The 20,138-nt window shown below is 46.5% G+C and overlaps 1 protein-coding gene across 1 annotated transcript in view; it reads right to left on the bottom strand.

The window, feature by feature from the left end:
* The window catches only part of LOC122559893 (piezo-type mechanosensitive ion channel component 2-like), a 222,866-nt gene that overhangs the window by 25,255 nt on the left and 177,473 nt on the right, over positions 1-20,138 (bottom strand). The window contains exons 33-35 of the mRNA XM_087994623.1: positions 14,752-14,899; positions 11,585-11,773; positions 737-829 (exon numbers count right to left, since the gene is read on the bottom strand). Coding sequence (XP_087850749.1) covers positions 737-829; positions 11,585-11,773; positions 14,752-14,899 — 430 coding nt within the window. The remainder of the gene's footprint in view (positions 1-736; positions 830-11,584; positions 11,774-14,751; positions 14,900-20,138) is intronic.

Below are 20,138 nucleotides of genomic sequence, written 5' to 3' on the forward strand. Positions count from 1 at the left end.
CCTCACCTTCCCCCCCCACCCCTTGCCCCCTCACCTGCCACCCCTCGCCCCCCTCGCCCCCCACCCCTTGCCCCCACACCTGCCACCCCTCGCCCCCACACCCGCTACCCCCCACCCCTCGCCCCCCACCGCGCACCCACACCCGCCACCCCCCACCCCTCGCCCCCCACCTCGCCCCCACACCTTCCACCCCTCGCCCCCACACCCCCCACCCCCACACCCTCCACCCCTCGCCCCCACATTCCCCACCCTTGCCCCCCACCCCCGTCCCCAAACCCCCCACCCCTCGCCCCCCATCTCGCCTCCACCCCTCGCCCCCCACCCTCCCCACACCTCACCCTCACCCCTCGCCCCAACCTCCCCCACCCCTCACCCCCAACCTCTCCGGCCCCTGCCCCTGCCCCTCACCTCCCCCACCTTTGTCCCTCACCTCCCCGTCCCCCCTCCCTCGCACCCAACTCCTCGCCCCTCGCCCCCTACCTCCCCGTCCCTCACTCCCAACCTCCCCCACACCCACCCCCGCCCCTCGTCCCCGACCTCCCCCGCCCCTCAGCCCCAACCTCCCCCGCCCCTCACCCCCAACCTCCCCTCACCCCGCCCCTTACCCCAGTCTCAACACCCCCCATCTCCCTTCTTCCACCCTTTAGCCCCACTCCTAACCTTCTTATTCTCATTAACCCCTCCCCGACCCTCACTGGCCTCTCTGGCTAATTGCCTGCGTGCCTGAGCAGCTTACCGGGTGGTGGCTGTACTGCATGGTGAGCTGGTCGTACTCCGCTGTGGAGAATGTCCTCAGGTTCTGTTGCTGTGCACTCATCGTAAACAAAGGCTGCACTCAAACAAAAGATTTCAGGAAAGGCAGATTGCAATAATAACTTGCATGTAAAACTTCTGTTTAATATTCAGACACTGTTGCAAAGTGCTTCACAGGAGCGGTATCAGATACAGCTCGACACTGAACTACATGAAAAGCTCTTGCTGATGTGGCCAAAATATTTAGGTAAGGAGGTTTATGGAAGATGAGAGAAGTAGAGAGGTGGAGAAAGTCACTGCAGGCAGTTTCAGAGCCTGGGGATGAAGGCAGCTGAAAGCAGAGTCCCCAATTGTGCAGAAATTCAGATTGTGGTTGTGTGAGAGACGTGCGGAGATCTGGTGGGGGTGTGGATCTGTGGGGAAGTTACAGAGACACAGAGCCAACTGACCAAACAAGGATGATCAGCCCAAACACCAATGAAAGATTTAAAAACATTAAATAGGCTGATTATTTTATAGGGTAAAAACAATGACTGCAGATGCTGGAAACCAGATTCTGGATTAGTGGTGCTAGAAGAGCACAGAGTTCAGGCAGCATCCAAGGAGCAGTAAAATCGACGTTTCGGGCAAAAGCCCTTCATCAGGAATAAAGGCAGAGAGCCTGAAGTGTGGAGAGATAAGCTAGAGGAGGGTGGGGGTGGGGAGAAAGTAGCATAGAGTACAATAGGTGAGTGGGGGTGGGGATGAAGATGAAGGTCAGGGAGGAGGGTGGAGTGGATAGGTGGAAAAGAAGATAGGCAGGTAAGACAAGTCATGGGGACAGTGCTGAGCTGGAAGTTTGGAACTGGGGTGAGGGGGGGAAGGGGAAATGAGGAAACTGTTGAAGTCCACATTGATACCCTGAGGTTGAAGATGCAAAGGCAGAAGATGAGGTCAGGACATGATTGAAGAGCTTCAGGGCAGAGGAAATGACCTGGGAGTTGCAGTGGGAGAGGGACTCCCTGAGATTCTTGTAGAGTGAGGAGGAAAACTTCTTCAAGCCAGGCATCCTTGCAAGAGGATTCGCAGTAGGGTTAAAATCAGCTCGGTAAAAACAATGAGTGCAGACGCTGGAAACCAGATTCTGGGTTAGAGTGGTGCTGGATAAGCACAGCAGTTCAGGCAGCATCCGAGGAGCAGTAAAATCGACGTTTCTTTATAGTTTAGGTTTTTCAGGCATTGATCAAGGTGATTTATGTCACTTTATGTCTGTATGTGACAAAACAGCCTCCATCTAACTCCTGTAAAATACCTCAAAATATTCCCAAACTCAAGGAACGGAAGGGTCTTTTGCAGTGAACATTGCTTTAGATTTACGAACCCAATTCCTCCTCACGTCTATATTCTTCCATTGGATATGGGCATTACTGGCAAGGGCATAAGGGCATTACTGGCAAGGGCATGATGTGTTGCTCATCTTTCATTGGTGAGTGAGTGCAGTCACATCCACAGAGCTGTTTGGAATAGAGTTGCAAGAGTTTACTCAAAGCAAGTTACTGTAGATATCAGAAATTTGGAATAAAAACAGAAAATGCTTGACGTGCAGCTCCAGCAGCACCTATAATGAGAAACAGGATTAACATCTTGAGTCACATTTAACAGTTCTCCAGAACAAGATGTTGACTCAGTTACAGTGAAGGAAAGGCGGTGTCGTTCCAAGTCAGGATGATGAGTGGCTTGGAGGGGAACTTGCATCCAGTCTCTCTACACCTGTATTCCCCATGAGGAGGCCCAACCAGTTCCCCTTCACCGACACTCTCATTTGCTTGGTGGATCCTCACCCTTAACCATTTCGCCTTTGACTCTTTCCACTTGCTACAGACTAAACAGGTGGCCATGGGTACCCACACGGGTCCGAATTACACCTGCCTCTGTCGGATATGTGGAACAATCCCTCTTCTGCAGCTACACCAGCACCACCCCTCACCTCTTCCTCCACTATATTGATGATTGTATCAGTGCTGCCCCGAGAGGAACTTGAACAGTTCATTAACTTCATCAACGCCTTCTACCCCAACCTCAAATTCAGCCGGACCATCTCTGACACCCATCCCTTCCCGTTGCTGGACCTCTCCGTCTCCATCTCCAGTAACCAACTCTGCACTGACACTCATTTCAAACCCATGGACTCCCATAGCGACTATGACTCCACCTCCTCTCCCTATCCTCTTTCAAAGATGCAATCCCATACTCTCAATTCATTCGCCACATCTCCTCCTAAGACGAAGAATTCCATTCCCAGACATCCTAGATGTCCTCTTGCTTCAAGGACCGTAGTTTCCCCTCCCTACTCCTTCCTATGATCAACGATGCCCTCCACCGCATCTCCTCCATTTCTTGCACTTCTGCCCTCAAACCCCCTCGCCTCAACAATAAGGATAGAGTCCCCCGGTCTTCACATACCACCCACCAATCTCCCCCAACATACCATCCTCCGCCATTTTAACCACGATGCTGCTCCTTCATTTTTTTCCAGAGGGGTCAGGCTCCCAAATGTCTGGGTTTATCTACTTGAAGAGGCTTTCAAATTTTAAAAAATAACCACTTGTACAATGAAAGGGGAAAGGCCTGTTCTCCCAGCTCAGCTTATCCCTGGTTTGGTTTGGTTTGGTTTGAGCAAGCAGTCAGTGTTTTGAGCATGCTGGTCAAGGAAACAGCTCCATGCTGAATCTCTCTGACATCCCTCTCTCTGACATCTCTTCCGTAAGACTCTGTGTTTGATTTTGCCTTTTTTGCCAAGGGGGTGTTTATGGGCATTGTTGCAGGAATTTGCAACAACATCATTAAGTTGAGATAATCTGTTGGGTTTTCGGATTGGTCAAGTTATTCTGTATTCTGTTCTCTTTTGTTCGGGTTTCATTCGGTAATGTTGCAATAAGATCTGTTTTGTTTAAAACTGAGGGGTTTTGACCAGCTGCAACACTCCTGAAATATCCACTGTACACCTGCTCAAATCTGCTCAGTATGTCAGTAGTCCGACGAGGAAAGGGGCCATATTGGACCTGGTACTGGAGAACGAGCCAGGCCTGATGGTAGAAGTTGCAGTGGGGGATTTCTCTGGGAACAGTGACCACAATTCTGTAAGTTTTAGAATACTCGTAGACAAAGATGAGAGTGGTCCTAAGGGAAGAGTACTAAACTGGGCCAAGGCCAATTATATCAAAATTAGACAGGAGCTGGGAAATGTGGATTGAACACAGCTATTTGAACGAAAGTCCACATTTGATATATGGGAGGCTTTCAAAGATAGGTTAAAGATAGTGCAGGATAGGCATGTCCCTCTGAAAACAAGGGATTGGAAAGGCAAGATTCGTGAAACGTGGATGACAGGAGAAATTGTACAACTAGCCAAGAGGAAAAGGGAAGCGTACATAAGGTCCAGGCAGGTAAGAAGAGAACAGGCCCTGGAGGAATATCGGGAGAGTATGACCAGTCTTGAACGAGGAATCAAGCGGACTAAAAGGGGTCATGAAATAACTTTAGCGAGCAGGATTAAGGAGAATCCCAAAGCTTTTTATTCTTATATAAGAAGTAAGTGGGTAACTAGAGAAAGGATTGGTCCACTAAAGGATAACAAAGGAAAGCTTTGTGTCAAAACTGGGAAAATGGGTGAGATTCTCAACGATTACTTTGCATCATTGTTCACTGAGGAACGGGAGGTGATGAATGCTGAGATTACAGATAGAAATTTATTTACTCTGGATCACGTGTTGGAGGCTAGAGGTTATTAAGGTGGACAAATTCCCAGGACCGGATGGGATCTATCCCAGGTTGTTGACGGAGGTGAGAGAGGAAATACCTGGGGCCCTGACAGATATCTATGTTGCATCCTTAAATACAGGTGAGGTGCCGCAGGACTGGAAGGTTTCTCATGTTGTCCCCCTGTACAAGAAGGGCAGTAGGGATATTCCAGGTAACTACAGATCAGTGAGCCTGATGTCAGTGGTGGGAAAGTTGCTGGAGAAGGTACTGAGGGATAAAATCTATTTATATTTGGAAAAGAATGGGCTTATCAGTGATAGGCAACATGGTTTTGTGTGGGGGAGATCATGCCTTACCAACTTAATAGAGTTCTTTGAAGAAGTGACCAAGTTGATAGATGAAGGAAGGGCTGTAGATGTCATATACATGGAGTTTAGTGAGGCATTTGATAAGGTTCCCCGTGGTAAACTAATGGAGAAAATGAAGTCACATGGTGTGTAGGGTGTTCTAGCTAGGTGGGTAAAGAACTGGTTGAACAACAGGAAACGGAGGGTAGTAGTTGAAGAGAGTTTCTCAAAATGGAGAAAGGTGACCAGTGGTGTTCCACAGGGGTCAGTGCTGGGGCCACTGTTGTTTGTAATATACAGAAATGATCTGGAAGAGGGCACTGTTGGTCTGATCAGTAAGTTTGCAGATGACAAGAAGATTGATGGAGTAGCAGAAAGGATAGGGGACTGTCAAAGAATAGAGAAGGATATAGATAGACTGGAGAATTGGGCAGAGAAGTGGCAGATGGAGGTCAATCCAGGCAAATGTGAAGTGATGCATTTTGGGAAGTCTAATTCTAGAGCGAATTATACAGTAAACAGAAGAGCCTTGGGAAAAGTTGATGAACAGAGAGATCTGGGAGTGCAGGTCCATTGTACCCTGAGGGTGGCTGCACAGGTGGATTGAGTGATCAAGAAGGCAGGGTATTGAGTATAAGAGTTGACGAGTCATGTTAAAATTGTACAAGACATTGGTTCAGCTACATTTGGAATACTGTGTACAGTTCTGGTCGCCACATTACCAAAAGGATGTGGACGCTTTGGAGAGGGTGCAGAGAAGGTTTACGAGGATGTGGACTGGTATGGAAGGTGCTAGGCTATGAAGAGAGGTTGAGTAGGTTAGGATTGTTTTCATTAGAAAAAGGAGATTGAGGTGGTGGACCTGATTGAGGTTTACAAAATCATGAAGGGGATAGACAGGGTGGATAGAGATAAGCTTTTTCCCAGGGTGAAAGGTTCAATTACAAGAGGTCACGCTTTCAAGGTGAGAGGTGGAAAGTTTAAGGGGGGTACACACAGAAAGTACTTTACACACAGGGTGGTAGGTGCCTGGAACGCGTTGCCAGCAGAGCTGGTAGAGGCAGGCACGGTAGATACATTTAAGGTGCGTATGGACAGGTGCCTGAGTAGGTGGGGAGCAGAGGGATACAGATGCTTTGGAATTGGACGATAGGTTTAGACAGTGGATTTGGATCAGCTCAGGCTTGGAGGGCCGAAGGGTTGTAAATTTTCTTTGTTCTTTGTTCTAAAACAACTAGCAAAGTTAGAGTCTGGGCTGTTTTCTTTAAATGTTTTGAGGGGGCCTGGCCTGGTCGTTAACAACAATCAGAGCCCACCACCAAAAAGATATTTCCTTCCCCATCCTGTCAGCTTTCCATAGGGATTGCCCACTCCATGACTCCCTCGTCAGCTCTGCACTCTCCACCCAACACACCTGGCATCTTTCCTGCAGCCTCAGGAGGTGCAGCACATGCCCCCCTGCACTTCTCCTCTCACCTCCATACAAGGCTCCAAACAGAGGTTCACCTGTAATTCTTCCTACTTTGTCTATTGCACCCACTCCTCCTAATGTGGTCGGACAGACAGAGCGCAGACTCGGGGACCAGTTCACAGATGCTCTGTACGCTCCAATCAACATCACCTTCCAGATGCTAGCCATTTCAACTGCCTCTCCCACTCCCTCAGCAATGTGTCTGTCCTGAGACAACTCCACTGTCAAAATGAGGCCACTTGCAAACTGGAGGAACAACATCTTATACTCCTCCTTGGGAACTTACAGCTGAATGACCTCAACAAGAGTTCATCAGCTTCAAAATCTCCCCAGCCCCAGCTCCATCCCCACCTTCCTGACCTGCCTTGACATGTTCATCTTCCTATTCACCCAGCCATTCCACCCCTTCTCTCTGACCAATCACCATTACCCCCTACCTACATCTACCCAGCAACATCACACCTACGCTGCCCTACCCCCCCCCCCCCCCCCCCCCCCCCGCAACCCAGTCCTTCCACCCACCCCCCAACAACCTATTTACTTCTCGGCTCTTCCCAGCACCCCAAGTCCTTTCAGCACAAAACATTGACTTTCCTGTTCCTCAGATGCTGTATGACATGCTGTGCTCTTCCAGCTCCACACTTTACCAACTTGAAGGTGGTGGTGTTTCCATGTATCTGCTGCCCTTGTCCTTCTAGATGGAATGGTTGTAGGTTTGGAAGGTGCTGTCTGAGGATCTTTGGTGAATTTCTGCAGTGCACCCTGTAGATAGTACACATTGTTGCTCCTGAGGGTGGGTGGTGGAGGGAGTGGATGTGGTGCCAATCAGGCAGGCTGTTTTGTCCTGGATGGTGTCAAGTTTCTTGAGTGTTGTTGGAGGTGCACCCATCCAGGCAAGTGGGGAGTATTCCATCACACTCCTGCTGACTATAGGCAGTTAGTCTCTCAATATGGCACCTGGAATATCAGCTTGGAAGACATCGATGGAACTTGCTCCATTTGTAGCTCAAAGATCATTTTGACCCATTATTCAAAACACCATTGCGTGTTTCTTATCCTGCACCAAGTCCTGCTTAGACCCCTCTTGTTTCGATTCACTTCCTCTTATCCCAGTGTGTTTCGTTAAATGCCGTGTCCCTCCTTACAGAACCCCCTGAAGCCTCTATCTCCAGCCCCGGACCTCTCTCTCACACACGCTCATCTCAGACTGACTCTGCACCTTCACACCACACACCCACAAGCCTCTTTCTTGACACATTTTTCTCACCATTAAAGCCTCCAGAGAACACAAAGCTTCGGCCAACTTAACAGACTTCCCCTTTAAATCTTCTACCAGTTTCCACTCTGTGAACAACTCCCACACTGGTGGGCAGAAGTAACAGATGCTGCTGTAGCACTATTGCTAAAAGCCAGTCGCATTGCCGCTGTGACCATATCCAGGCATCTTGAGGGGTTAAAGGTCAATCAGGCAGTTACATTTGGACAAAGATCCTGCCTCCAAAAGGTGATGACCAACCTGAGAGCTGACAGACCCTGAGGTGCTGGGATTTCAGGACCTTTTCTCTTTGATAGGTTTGTGGACAGAAGAAGCAAAGGAAGGTATAATGGGGAACAGCTGACCAATTAAATAACATTTTGGGTCTGTCTTCACAAAACAGAACAAAATAACATCCCAAAAATCTTGGGGAACACAGGGTCTGGTGAGAAGGAGGAATTGAAGGAAATCAGTATCACTAGGGAAATGGTATTGGGGAAGTTGTGGGGATTGAAGGCTAAAAAATGCCCAGGGCCTGATTATCTCTATCCCAGAGTACTTAGGGAAGTGGCCCTAGTGGGTGCATTGGATTGTCTTTCAAGATGCTTTACATGTTCCTCTAGATTGGAGAACACTAATGTAATGCCACTATTTAAAAAGGGATGCAAAGACAAAACAGGGAATTATAGACTGGTTAGCCCCTGATCAGGTACAGCAGTAAACGCTAGAGTACTTCATAAAACTTTAATAGCAGAATATTTGAAAACAGTGATACAGTTGGACAGACTCAGCATGGATTTTTGAAAGGGAAACCATTCTTGACAAATCTACTAAAATGCTTTGAGGAAGTAAGTCGAGAATCGGTAAGAGTAACCCGTGGATATAGGTTATGTGAACTTTCAAAAGGTGCTTTATAAGATTCCATGGTGATACTTGCCCTAGAGTAGCTGCCTCACTGAATACAGCTCCAACCAGGGTTGGGGGAATTGGGGACGGGGATGGGAGGAGGGTATCAGGGTATTCCCACCATTTTCTATCTTTATTGGTCAGTACATTGACTACAGGAGTTGGGAGGTCATGCTGCAGATGTGCAGGGCACTGGTTAGGCCACTTTTGGAATACTGTGTTCAATTCTGGTCTCCCTGCTATTGGAAAGATGTTGTTAAACTTGAAAGAGTTCAGAAAAGATTTAAAAGGATGTTGTTGGGATTGGAGGATCTGAGCTATAGAGAGAGGCCGAATAGGCTGGGGCTGTTTTCGTTGGAGTGTTGGAGGCTGAGGGGTGCCCTTATAGCAGTTTATAAAATCATGAGGGGCATGGATAGGATGAATAGTCAAGGTCTTTTTCCCAGGGTAGCAGAGGCCAAAGCTAGAGAGCATAGGTTTAAGGTGAGAGGAGAAAAAATTAATTGGGACCTGAGGGGCAGCTTTTTCACACAGAGCATGGGATGTGTATGAAATGAACAGCCATTGGAATATGAATAGAAAGGGTTTAGAGGGATGTGGGTCAAATGCTGGCAAATGGGACTTGGTTAATTTATGATATAGTGGTCAGCACGGAGCAGCTGGACTACTGGGGCTGTTTCCATGCTGTACAACTCTATGACTCAATGTAACATTAAAGTGCATGGGATTGGTGGTACTGAGATGAATACAGAACTTGTTGGCAGACAGGAAACAAAGAGTAGGAATGTTAGACAGTGACTAGTGGGGTACTGCAGGGATCAGTGCTTGGAGCCAACTATTCACAATACAGATTAATGGCTTAGATGAGGGAACTAAGTGTAATATCTCCAAGTCTGTAGACGACACACAGCTGGGTGGAGGATGCAGAGATGCTTCAGTGTGATTTGGTCAGGCTGAGTGAGTGGGCAAATACATATAATATGAATAAATGAGAGGTAGCAGAAACAGGAAGGCAGATTATTATCTGAACAGTGAAAAGGGGAGGCACAATGAGACCTGGATGTCATTGTACACCAGTCACTGAAAGTTACCAGGTAGGAGCAGAAGGCATTGAAGAAGGCAACTGGCCTTTGTAGTGAAAGCATTCGGGTATAGGACAGGGACTTCTTGCTGCAATTGTACAGGGCTTTGGCGAGACCACACCCAGAATATTGTGTGCAGCTTTTGTCTCCTGACCTGAGGAAGGATGTTCTGGCTACAGAGGAACAGTGTCAAAGGTTTACCAGACTGATGCCCGGGATGAGGTATAAACTGGATTGGTTCCGACTATATTCACTCGAGTTCAGAAGAATGAGGTGGGGGCTGGGGAGGAGGGGGAGGAGGAGGAGGAGGAGGAGAGAATCTCATTGAAACCTATAAGTTTGTAACAGGACTAGAGAGGATAAATGCAGGAAGGATACTCTCAATGACCAGGAAATGCTGAATCAGCGGCGAAGGTCTAAGAATATAGGTAAACCATTTAGGACTGAGATAAGGAGAAATATCTTCATCCAGAGAGTAGTGAGCCTGTGGAATTCTCTGCCACAGAAAGCAATCAGGGTCAAAACGTTGTGTGATTTCAAGAAGGAGTTAGATATAGCTTTTAGAGTTATAGAGATCAAAGGGAATGGGGAAAAAGTGGGAACAGGGGTCTGAGTTGGATGATCAGCCATGATCGTATTGAATGGTGGAGCAAGCTCCAAAGGTCAAATGGCCTATCCCCACTCCTGTTTTCGATGTTTCTATGTGACAATGACAGACTGCAGCAGGCCCCAGAAGACCCCAAGTGTAATGGGGTATCTCAGGCCAGGCGGTCAGACCCCAGGGCAGGGAAGAGAGAAGGTTTGTGGGGGCAGGACAGTCTCTACCAGTTGGAACTGTCCCTACCTTAGTGGGAGTCCGACCTTGCTGCTGTCCCCACAGCCTCACTGCCCCTTGTCAGTTTGCTGGCCCTGTACCTTGTCACACAGTGTGTTATCGTCTTCCCTGACAACACCCAGTTCACTCTCGAGGGAAAGGGGGCTGTTAACTTCCATTTGTTTGAGTGTTGCACTCCAGCATTGTTTCAGGCTGAAACCCCCCAGTTCAGGCTGACCTTCCTGTGTAGTAGTGAAGGAGCCCTGCAGTGTTGGAGATATCCCATTTGTTCCCTCTAAAGTAAAGATTCCACAGTGCGTTTTTTGAAAAACAGCAGGAAGTCTATCCCCAGCATCCAGGCCAATAGTGACATCATACAAACAAAGTTAAAAATCACACAACACCGGGTTATAGTCCAACAGGTTTAATTGGAAGCACCAGTTTTCAGAGCGCCGCTCCTTCATCAGGTGGTTGTGGAGGGCTCAATTGTAAGGCACAGAATTCATTTTTATTGATTCTAATCTAAAAAGTGAGATAACAGAGTTTTACCTGAATTTATGCAGTTTTTGAGCAAAGTACAATGTAACTCTGCAGAATCAGTCTATACATTATGGCACAGACAGAGAACACAGGGGGTTAACACCTTCAACGTATTGTCTAGCTAACACCAATTGTTACAGCTAACCCGAGAATGCAACTTTTAAAAAAAAACGTTTTGTGATTTACACATGAAAGAAATGAAACTATCATGGTATTCGAACAGACGAAAGACTCAACAGACAATCAAGGTATTTTTCAATGTATAATTTCAGTTACATCACACTGTAAATTTTTGCTATAAATTCTGTGTTACGATCGAGCCCTCCACAATCACCTGATGAAGGAGCGTCGCTCCGAAAGCTAGTGTGCTTCCAATTAAACCTGGTGGACTATAACCTGGCGTTGTGTGATTTTTAACTTTGTACACCCCAGTCCAACACCGGCATCTCCGAATCATCATATAAACAGATTATCTGCTCATTATCCCACTGATGTTGGTGACAGCTTGCTGTGCACAAGATTTCCAACATTCCAATGTTGACAGCAGGCATTTCATTGGCTAAAAATGCTTTGGGCAATCCTGAGTGTGTGAAAGGTGATATATAAATGCAAGTTACTTTCTTTTCATTACTTCAGAGGTTTGATGTGAGTCTGGTTTGTCGAGTTATCTCTCACCTCATAGCCACCAATACTGATCTTGATGGAGACGTCCAGAGGCTGATTGATCACTCCAGCTACAGATTTGACCAATGACATAAAGAGCAGTGGGAACCACACGATGCAGATCAATGAGATGATGATGAGGCCTCCCATTCCATATTTAACCAGCATGTTCTTCTTCTGACCAGCTGCCTGCGGGTATCTCTGTTGAGAAGAAAGGAGAAAGATGACAGCCCAGGAGCATCACTCCCAGTGAGTGTATAAGAGAGAGAGAGAGAGCGAGGAGGACAGGGAGAGGGAGAGAGAGAGAGAGAGAGAGGGAGGGGGGGGGGAGAGAGAGAGAGAGGGAGAGACAGAGAGGGAGGGAGAGAGATAGCGCGTGAGGGGGACAGGGAGAGGGAGAGAGCAGCAAGAGTGAGAGAGAGAGAGCGCGAGCAAGAGAGAGAAAGAGAGAGAGAGAGAGAGAGCGCGAGCAAGAGAGGGAAAGAGAGAGAGAGAGAGAGAGGGAAGAGTGGGCCTGCTGGAGCTGGGTTGCTCAGCTTTTGTGGAGGGGGAAGATCTGAAACCCACTCTCAGGTTATCTTCAGAGTGTGACTTAATCTGACAGAATTGACCTTCCAGGTGAGTTCAGACTTTTCTCCCACTCATAGAAACTTGTGCATTGTGAATGCAAATTGGGAATTGGTTCATTAAGTGTCAGGCTCTCAACCACAAAGTTGTGGGTTCAAGTCTCACTCTGAGATCAGAGTCTGGGAAGCTGGGTTGACACTCCAGTGCTGTGCTTGGGGAGCTCTACACTCTCTGAGGTACCATCTTTTACATCAGGCATTAAACCAAACTCCCATCTGCTTGATGTAAAAAATTCCTTGGCACTACTTTGAAGAGCAGGCCATCACCATCACAGAAACTAACTGGGCATTCACACATTGCTAACTACATTCATCAACGCTGAGAGAATCTTACTTCCCTCAGAGTGACATAATAAGATGGAAAGTCCTGAGGGGGACAACTCAGAGGTCCACATCTCTTTGTCTGTATTGGTATCCCCACCCGGGCCCTTCATGCCTCCTCTCTATACAGCCTCCCTCCATATCCTGTTTCCACATTCATTTTCCTTACCCTCACTCCCTGCATTTTCTCCTGCACTCTCTCCATCTCCTGTGTGTATGCTGTGCCATCTCTCTCCGCCCATTCTCCTTGTATTAATCTGCGCCCTCTCCCTATATCATCTCATCACACAGCACGGTGGCACAGTGGTTAGCACTGCTGCCTCACAGCGCCAGAGACCCGGGTTCAATTCCCGCCTCAGGCAACTGACTGTGTGGAGTTTGCACATTCTCCCCGTGTCTGCATGGGTTTCCTCCGGGTGCTCCGGTTTCCTCCCACAATCCAAAGATGTGCAGGTCAGGTAAATTGGCCATGCTAAATTGCCCGTAGTGTTAGGTAAAGGGTAAATGTAGGGGTATGGGTGGGTTGCGCTTTGGCGGGGCGGTGTGGACTTGTTGGGCCGAAGGGCCTGTTTCCACACTGTAAGTAATCTAATCTAATCTCCCAGCCCTTTTTACCTACTCTCTCTTCATGTCTTCAGCCTCCTCCTCACCGGACTGATCCATACCAGCCAACATTCCCATTCATTAGGGCTGGATCCAGCCTCCTTAACCCTGGGAAGAAACCCAGTGGAGACCAAAGAGAAAGGAAGGGGAATGAATAACTTTAAGCTAATGCACTTAGTGTGAGAGTGATGGCAATGGGTGAGCTGTTTGACATTCCCCCTCTGCAGTCCCTGGGCATAGAAATGAATCTGAAAATTGACTCAGAAATGGACAGAAACGGACTCTCGTGTTTTTGCTGTTGGAGTTCCCTTCACTTAATGAATGGGCTACAGGTGAACCTTGCTGACCTCCATGTCTGAATTCCTGATTCGTTCCGGAGTTCTGCAAGTGCTGCAAAATCTAACCTGGTGACAGAGTCTGCATTATAGTTAAATTCTGTGACCTTGGGGCTGAGCTCAGTGGAGGATAAAACTGGACACTGTGGAAGATGATTGCTTGTCCTTAACTCATTGTTGGATCAAAATCAGACTTTGTGATTCTGGTACCGAGCTAAGAGATTGGGACTCAGAAAAGGATAAACACATATTTCTGGATGAAGACACTGGTCTGAAATAAGGGTACAGGGCCTAGTGGTATTATCAAGGAGAAAGTGAGGACTGCAGATGCTGGAGATCAGAGCTGAAAATGTGTTGCTGGAAAAGCGCAGCAGGTCAGGAAGAAGGGCTTATGCCCGAAACGTCGATTCTCCTGCTCCTTGGATGCTGCCTGACCTGCTGTGCTTTTCCAGCAACACACTTTCAGCTCTGATCTCCAGCATCTGCAGTCCTCACTTTCTCCTGCCCTCTGAAATGGCCTAGCAAGCCACTCAGTTGTACCAATTGCTACATAGTGTCTTCAGGGACAACTAGGTAATACATGCAAGCCAGCCAGTTTTGTCCACATCCAACAAATGAATTTAAAAAAAAACACGCTGCAGTATTAACGGATTAATCCACTTTCACTGCATTCAAAAGCATATTGTCTCTTTGACCCTTCATTCTTAGCAAAACAAAAGACTTCATTAAAGGCCTACAGACCTAATCAAAAGGCTCAGTGGGACAGATTATCAGCTTCGCAACTGGGCAGACAGCAGTACACAGTGTGGAATACAGTCAAACAAGAGAAGGAACATACTTCATCTTATTGTTTACCACTTGTTCCAGTTCTGATGGAAGTTCAACTTAATCAGGAATATAAAAAACTGTCCCTTTCCACTGACACTGCCCAACTTGCTGAGTGATCATTTTTATTTGATCCTCCCAGCATCAAGTTTGCTTTTCCGTGAATGTTAGATTGGTATCTAAGCCCTTACTGTCTGCAATGATCACTGTCTGTTTCAAGAGGAATGGAGATTGAGTGTTGGATCAATCACTGAGGAGAGGTTAGGGTGAAAATGTTTTCCAATCATCCTGTTTGGAGATGTAATCACACCCCTCTGAAGCAGGTGGGACTCCCGGTCTAGAGATATGGGCACTACCATTGCACTACAAAAGCCAAAAGATTAGACATTAAACCATTCTATCCCCAAATAAAGTGAGGCTACCTGAGCCTAGTGGAGTTTTCTTCGATTTACAGGTTACTGTTGCTCACCTTCTCCGACTCGTTCCAGCATTTCAGGATGAAGATGTTAGCGTAAATGTCCTCCACACAAATCCAGCTGGAGATACTGAGTGTGGTGTCTGTCCATACCCAATCCATTACTGCCCTTAGCTCTGTCAGAAAAGGCACCAGACGGAACCTGAAACCATCCGACAAAGCTGATTAGTGGAGGGCAGTATTTTCAGTCAGGGTTCAGAGATGTTTAAGTGGGCCAGGTGTCCAGATGCTTAAGCATACAGAGACTGGCTTGTATAGCTTATACAACATGTAGCAGATGGAAATAATTGTTACTTGAGCAAAACCTTCATCTTAATCAAAGCACACATTTCTAAATCTCGATTCAAGCACAGCATCTGTAAATATCATTTCATGCTTCTGTGTAGAGGATTGAGAAGACACCTACACATGACAATACTCTTTGACTGTGTGTGTGCGCGTATGTGTGCGTGCGAGATATATATATAATATATATATATATATATATATGAGAGAGAGAGAGAGAGATACTGAGACCATTCAGGAGAGGCCACAGTTGGATCCTTGCTGTGTTAGGTCATGTTGACAAAGTTGATGGTAGGGAATCCGCTACAAATCGCTGGTGTATAAGGAAAGCTGTATCAGGCAGGGTTCCTGTCCTAAAGACTAGCTGTGACCCCCACCTTCTGTTGGTGGGTTCGAATCAGTGCCTGGCATATACCAAGGGTGTTTATCGAGAGCTGGCAGATTAGTAAGTGCAACACAGGCAAAAAATCAGGGGAATAACACAAATGGGAACCATATTAACTATGGTAAGCTCTAAGGAAGAGTGAAAAGTAAAAAGAGAAAAGCAAAGTGAGTATATGAAAAGAGTAGCTCAGATACAGGGAATCCAAAATAATCAAACATTCAAAAGGCACACAGTGGTAAAAGGACAGTAAGACAGGCCCTGGGACTGACTACAACTCAAAAAGGATATTCCTGCTGGGCGACAGAGGGCTGATCTCCTGAAGGAGTATTTTGTATCTGTCTCTATCTTCTTCACTACCTCCAGTCATTGAATTGACTGCCAATTTGAATCTCTACAGATTATAAACAACATGAATTTAATAAACTTTTATCAGTAAAGATGATGCTAACAAGATCATAGTGAAAGAGAAGCAACATTATTCCAGCACAAAGTTAACCACCCTAGTTGGACATGAAAGAAAATTATGAATAAAGAAAATTTGATGAGGAAAAGTCATGTTTCTTCAAAGTGAGTTTTTTTTTGATGACAGTAAATCTGTTGATGTTAGTGAATGTGGCTTTCCAGAAGATGTTTGGTTAAATGACAAATAAATGATAGTGGACGGCATGGTGGCACAGTGGTTAGCACTGCTGCATCACAGCGCCAGAGACCCGGGTTCAATTCCCGCCTCAGGCGACTGACTGTGTGGAGTTTGCATGTTCTCCCCGTGTCTGCGTGGGTTTCCTCCGGGTTCTCCGGTTTCCTCCCACAGTCCAAAGATGTGCAGGTTAGGTGAATTGGCCATGCTAAATTGCCCGTAGTATTAGGGGTAAATGTAGGGGTATGGGTGGGTGGCGGTTTGGTGTGGATTTGTTGGGCCGAAGGGCCTGTTTCCACACTGTAATGTAATCTAAATCTAATAACAGGGGCTTGGGAGCAAAGTTGGAGTCAATAGAACAAAACGGTCAGTGGCAACATGGAGGCAAAGTTGGCTGAGTGGCAGGAAGGAGAGAGCCATAGGGACCTGTTGTTTTTGGACAAGAGGTAGGTACAACATAAATGTACAAGTATTGTGAGGAGGACTATGGTGGACTTCAAGAGGACATAGAGGCTGGGGGAATAGTGGGCACAGAGAAGTGTGAAAAGTGGCATTTACCCAGATGACCATTGCGGTACTTACATTTCTACCAGTCTGTAGCACTGGGTACAGGGGTGTTTGTAGTAGTTTACTGCCACCCATCGAAGAGGCATGGTTAGTAAGTTTACAGATGACATCAAAATTGGTGGTATAATGAACAGTGAAAAAGGTTATTTAAGATTACAAAGAGTTTGTGATTGATTGGGTCAATGGGCTGAGGAGTGGCAGATGGAATTTAGTTTGGATAAATGTGAGGAATTGCATTTTGGTAAAACAATAAAGGGCAGGACTTATACAATTACAAGTAGGGCCTTGGACAGTGTTTTCAAACAGAGACACCAAGGGATTCTAGTACATAATTCTGAAGTTTGCATCACATGTAGACAGGCTGGTTAAGAAGGCATTCAGCATGCTTACCTCCATTGCTCAGACCTTTTGAGAACTGAAGTTGGGAAGCCATGTTGAGATTGTACAGGACGTTTAGATTGGATTAGATTCTCTACAGTGTCGAAACAGGCCCTTCGGCCCAACCAGTCCACACCGACCCTCCGAAGAGCAACCCACCCAGACCCATTCACCAACATTCACCCCTTCACCTAACACCATGGCAATTTAACATGGCCAATTCACCTGACCTGCACATCTTTGGACTGTGGGAGGAAACCGGAGCACCTGGAGGAAACCCACGCAGACACGGGGAGAACGTGCAAACTCCACACAAACAGTTGCCTAAGGCGGGAATTGAACCCGGGTCTCTGGCGCTGTGAGGCAGCAGTGCTGACCACTGTGCCACCGTGCCACCCTATTGGTGGGGTCCCTTCTGGTTACCCTGTTATAGGAAGGATATCTTTAAACTGGAGAGAGTTCAGAAAAGATCTAGCAGGTTGTCGCCGGGAATGAAAGGTTTGAGTTATAAGGAGAGGCAGGAAAGGCTGGCACTTTTTTCACTGGCGTGTAGGAGGTTGAAAATCTCCTAAAATCTTTGAGGTTTCCAAATCATGAGGGATGTAGATCAGGCGGATGGCAGGTGTCTTTTCCCTCCACTGGGGGATTTCAAGTCCAGGGGGCAGTGAGAGGAGAATGCTTTAAAAAGGACATGAGTGGCAATGTTTTACACACAGAGTGGTTTGTGGGTGGAATGAACTGCCAGAAGAAGTGGTGGGTGCAGCTACAGTCAAAATATTTAAAAGACATTTGGATAAGCACATGAAGAAGAAATGTTTGAAGGGATATGGGACAAGCGCAGGCAGGTGGGACTAGTTTTAGTGTGGAAATATGGTCGGCAGAGGAGAGGCTGTTTGACTCCATAATCCTCCCTTGACGAGGGCCTGTTGGTCAAGATTAGAGTGGTGCTGGAAATGCATAGCAGATCAAGCTGAGGAGTAGGAAAGTCGACACTTCAGGCAGGAGCCCTTCATCAGGAATGCTCCTGCCTGAAACATTGATTTTCCTGCTCCTCAGATGCTGCCTGACCAGCTGTGCTTTTTCAGCACCACTCTAATCTTGACTCTAATCTCTAGCATCTGCAGTCCTCACTTTCGCCTTGGGTCTGTTGGTGGTAGAGGATAAAGCACAGTGGAGTATCTACAGCAGAGACTGTTCTGATATAACAACTTGGTTAATTGCATGATAGCAATAATTACAACTATATTTGGTCAGGTATCCTTACTGGCACAGTTTGGAGCCTTCCAAAAGCTATGATGTTGGTTTTGGACTGGAATGGACAAGGTCAGATGTTTGTAACTGCAGTTTGTCTCTTATTGAGACACCACTTGGTGCAATTCAGTGTAAGCACCAAGATCCATCACAATCACGGTCCTGGTATTCACCCGGAACTTCACTCCCAACTTATCTTTTATAAATAAAAATATAAGTTTCTGGGGGAAAGGTCTGGGGAACACGACACCAGGTTATAGTCCAACAAGTTTATTTGAAATCACAAACTTTCGAAACACACTGCTCCTTCATCAGGTGAAGCGAAGCACACAAGCACAGAATTTATAAGCAGAGAGATCAAAAAAATTGTATAAAAGGTGTGAGTGGATTGTTGACAGGCTGGATAGCAAATCTCTGCAGGTGACCAAAAGTGTCAGACAGTATGAGTAAAGTGTCGACAGCTGACTAGCAAGTGAAAGGCTGACCTATAATCCAATTAATTGAGGCAGAGAGATAATTACAAACAAATTAAAAATAAGATGGTGCTGGAGACAAATCAAATGGCTGGAATAGCATGGTAAGTATAAGAGTTGCATGCCAAGGGTCTAACCAGAGTAATAAGTAATCCAAAACTGTACAAACTAATTAAGGTTGAGAGGCCAGAACAAGTTGTCAAGGTGATGGTGTCAAAACAGGACAGTAAGGAAGATTTTACAAATACAGAACAATATGGTGGAGTTACATGTAGTGTGACATGAATCCAAGCTCATGGCTGAGGCCACCTTCACAGATAAAGAAACAAAAACAGAGGTTGCTGGAAAAGATCAGCAGGTTGGTTTTCATGGAACGTGGCCATCAACTTCTGCTTGGTGATTCTGATTTGTTGTGCACCTTGGAGAACACTAGCCTGAAGACCATGTAGACACTACAACAATAGATGAATGGACACCGCACAACAATCACTAGACAGGGATGCTCCCTCCCAGTCGGGGAACTCTGCAGCGGTCAGGGACACTCAGCCTCTGATCTTCAGGTAAGCGTCCTCCAAGGTATACAACAACGCAGAAGCACCCAATCAAAACTGATAGCCAAGTTTATGCCTTTGCATAAGATGGTGCAGTCATATTGAGGAAAGAGTCATAAATGGTCACGTGGAAAAATCAACTTGAGCAATGAGAAGATGTCCTTTTTGTAAAAGCGAAGGGGTATTTGGATAGCTGCCCATAATTAACCAAGCTATCAGAATGCAAATGGTGATAGGTCACTAGAGTAGTAAATCAGAGACCTGCTCTAATGCTCTGGGGCTTAAAGCAGGAAGTGCTGGAGAAACTCAGCAGGTCTAGCCGCAGAGAGAAATGTCCTGGATTCTCTTCTTGAGTACTAGCATTCAAATCACAAGCTAATGGGATTTAAATTTAATGAATAATTCTGGAATTGAAAATTAATATCAGTAATGGTGATTATGAAACTATTACTAATATCCTTTAGGGAGAGAAATCTGCTGTCCTTACCCAGTCTGGCCTACATGTGACTTCAGACCTACAGCTGATTCTTAACTACCCTCTGACATAGCCAAGAGTCACTTAGGTCAAATGATGCCAACAAATGGGATTAGGTATAGTTCATCAAGTCTTAGAGATGTACAGCACGGAAACAAACCTTTCAGTCCAACTCGTCCATGCCAAGCAGATATCCTAAATTAATCTAGTCCGATTTGCTAGCACTTGGCCCATATCTCTCTAAACCCTTCCTATTAATGTACACATCTAGGTGCCTTTTAAATGTTGCAATTGTACCAGCCTCCACCACTTCCTCTGGCAGCTCATTCCATACACGCACCACCCTCTGCATGAAAAGACTGCCCCTTAGATGCCTTTT

Source organism: Chiloscyllium plagiosum, unplaced genomic scaffold, assembly GCF_037043375.1.
Source record: "Chiloscyllium plagiosum isolate Xiang-an unplaced genomic scaffold, Cpla_swu_hap1 HiC_scaffold_15, whole genome shotgun sequence".
In the NCBI taxonomy this organism is placed as follows: domain Eukaryota; kingdom Metazoa; phylum Chordata; class Chondrichthyes; order Orectolobiformes; family Hemiscylliidae; genus Chiloscyllium; species Chiloscyllium plagiosum.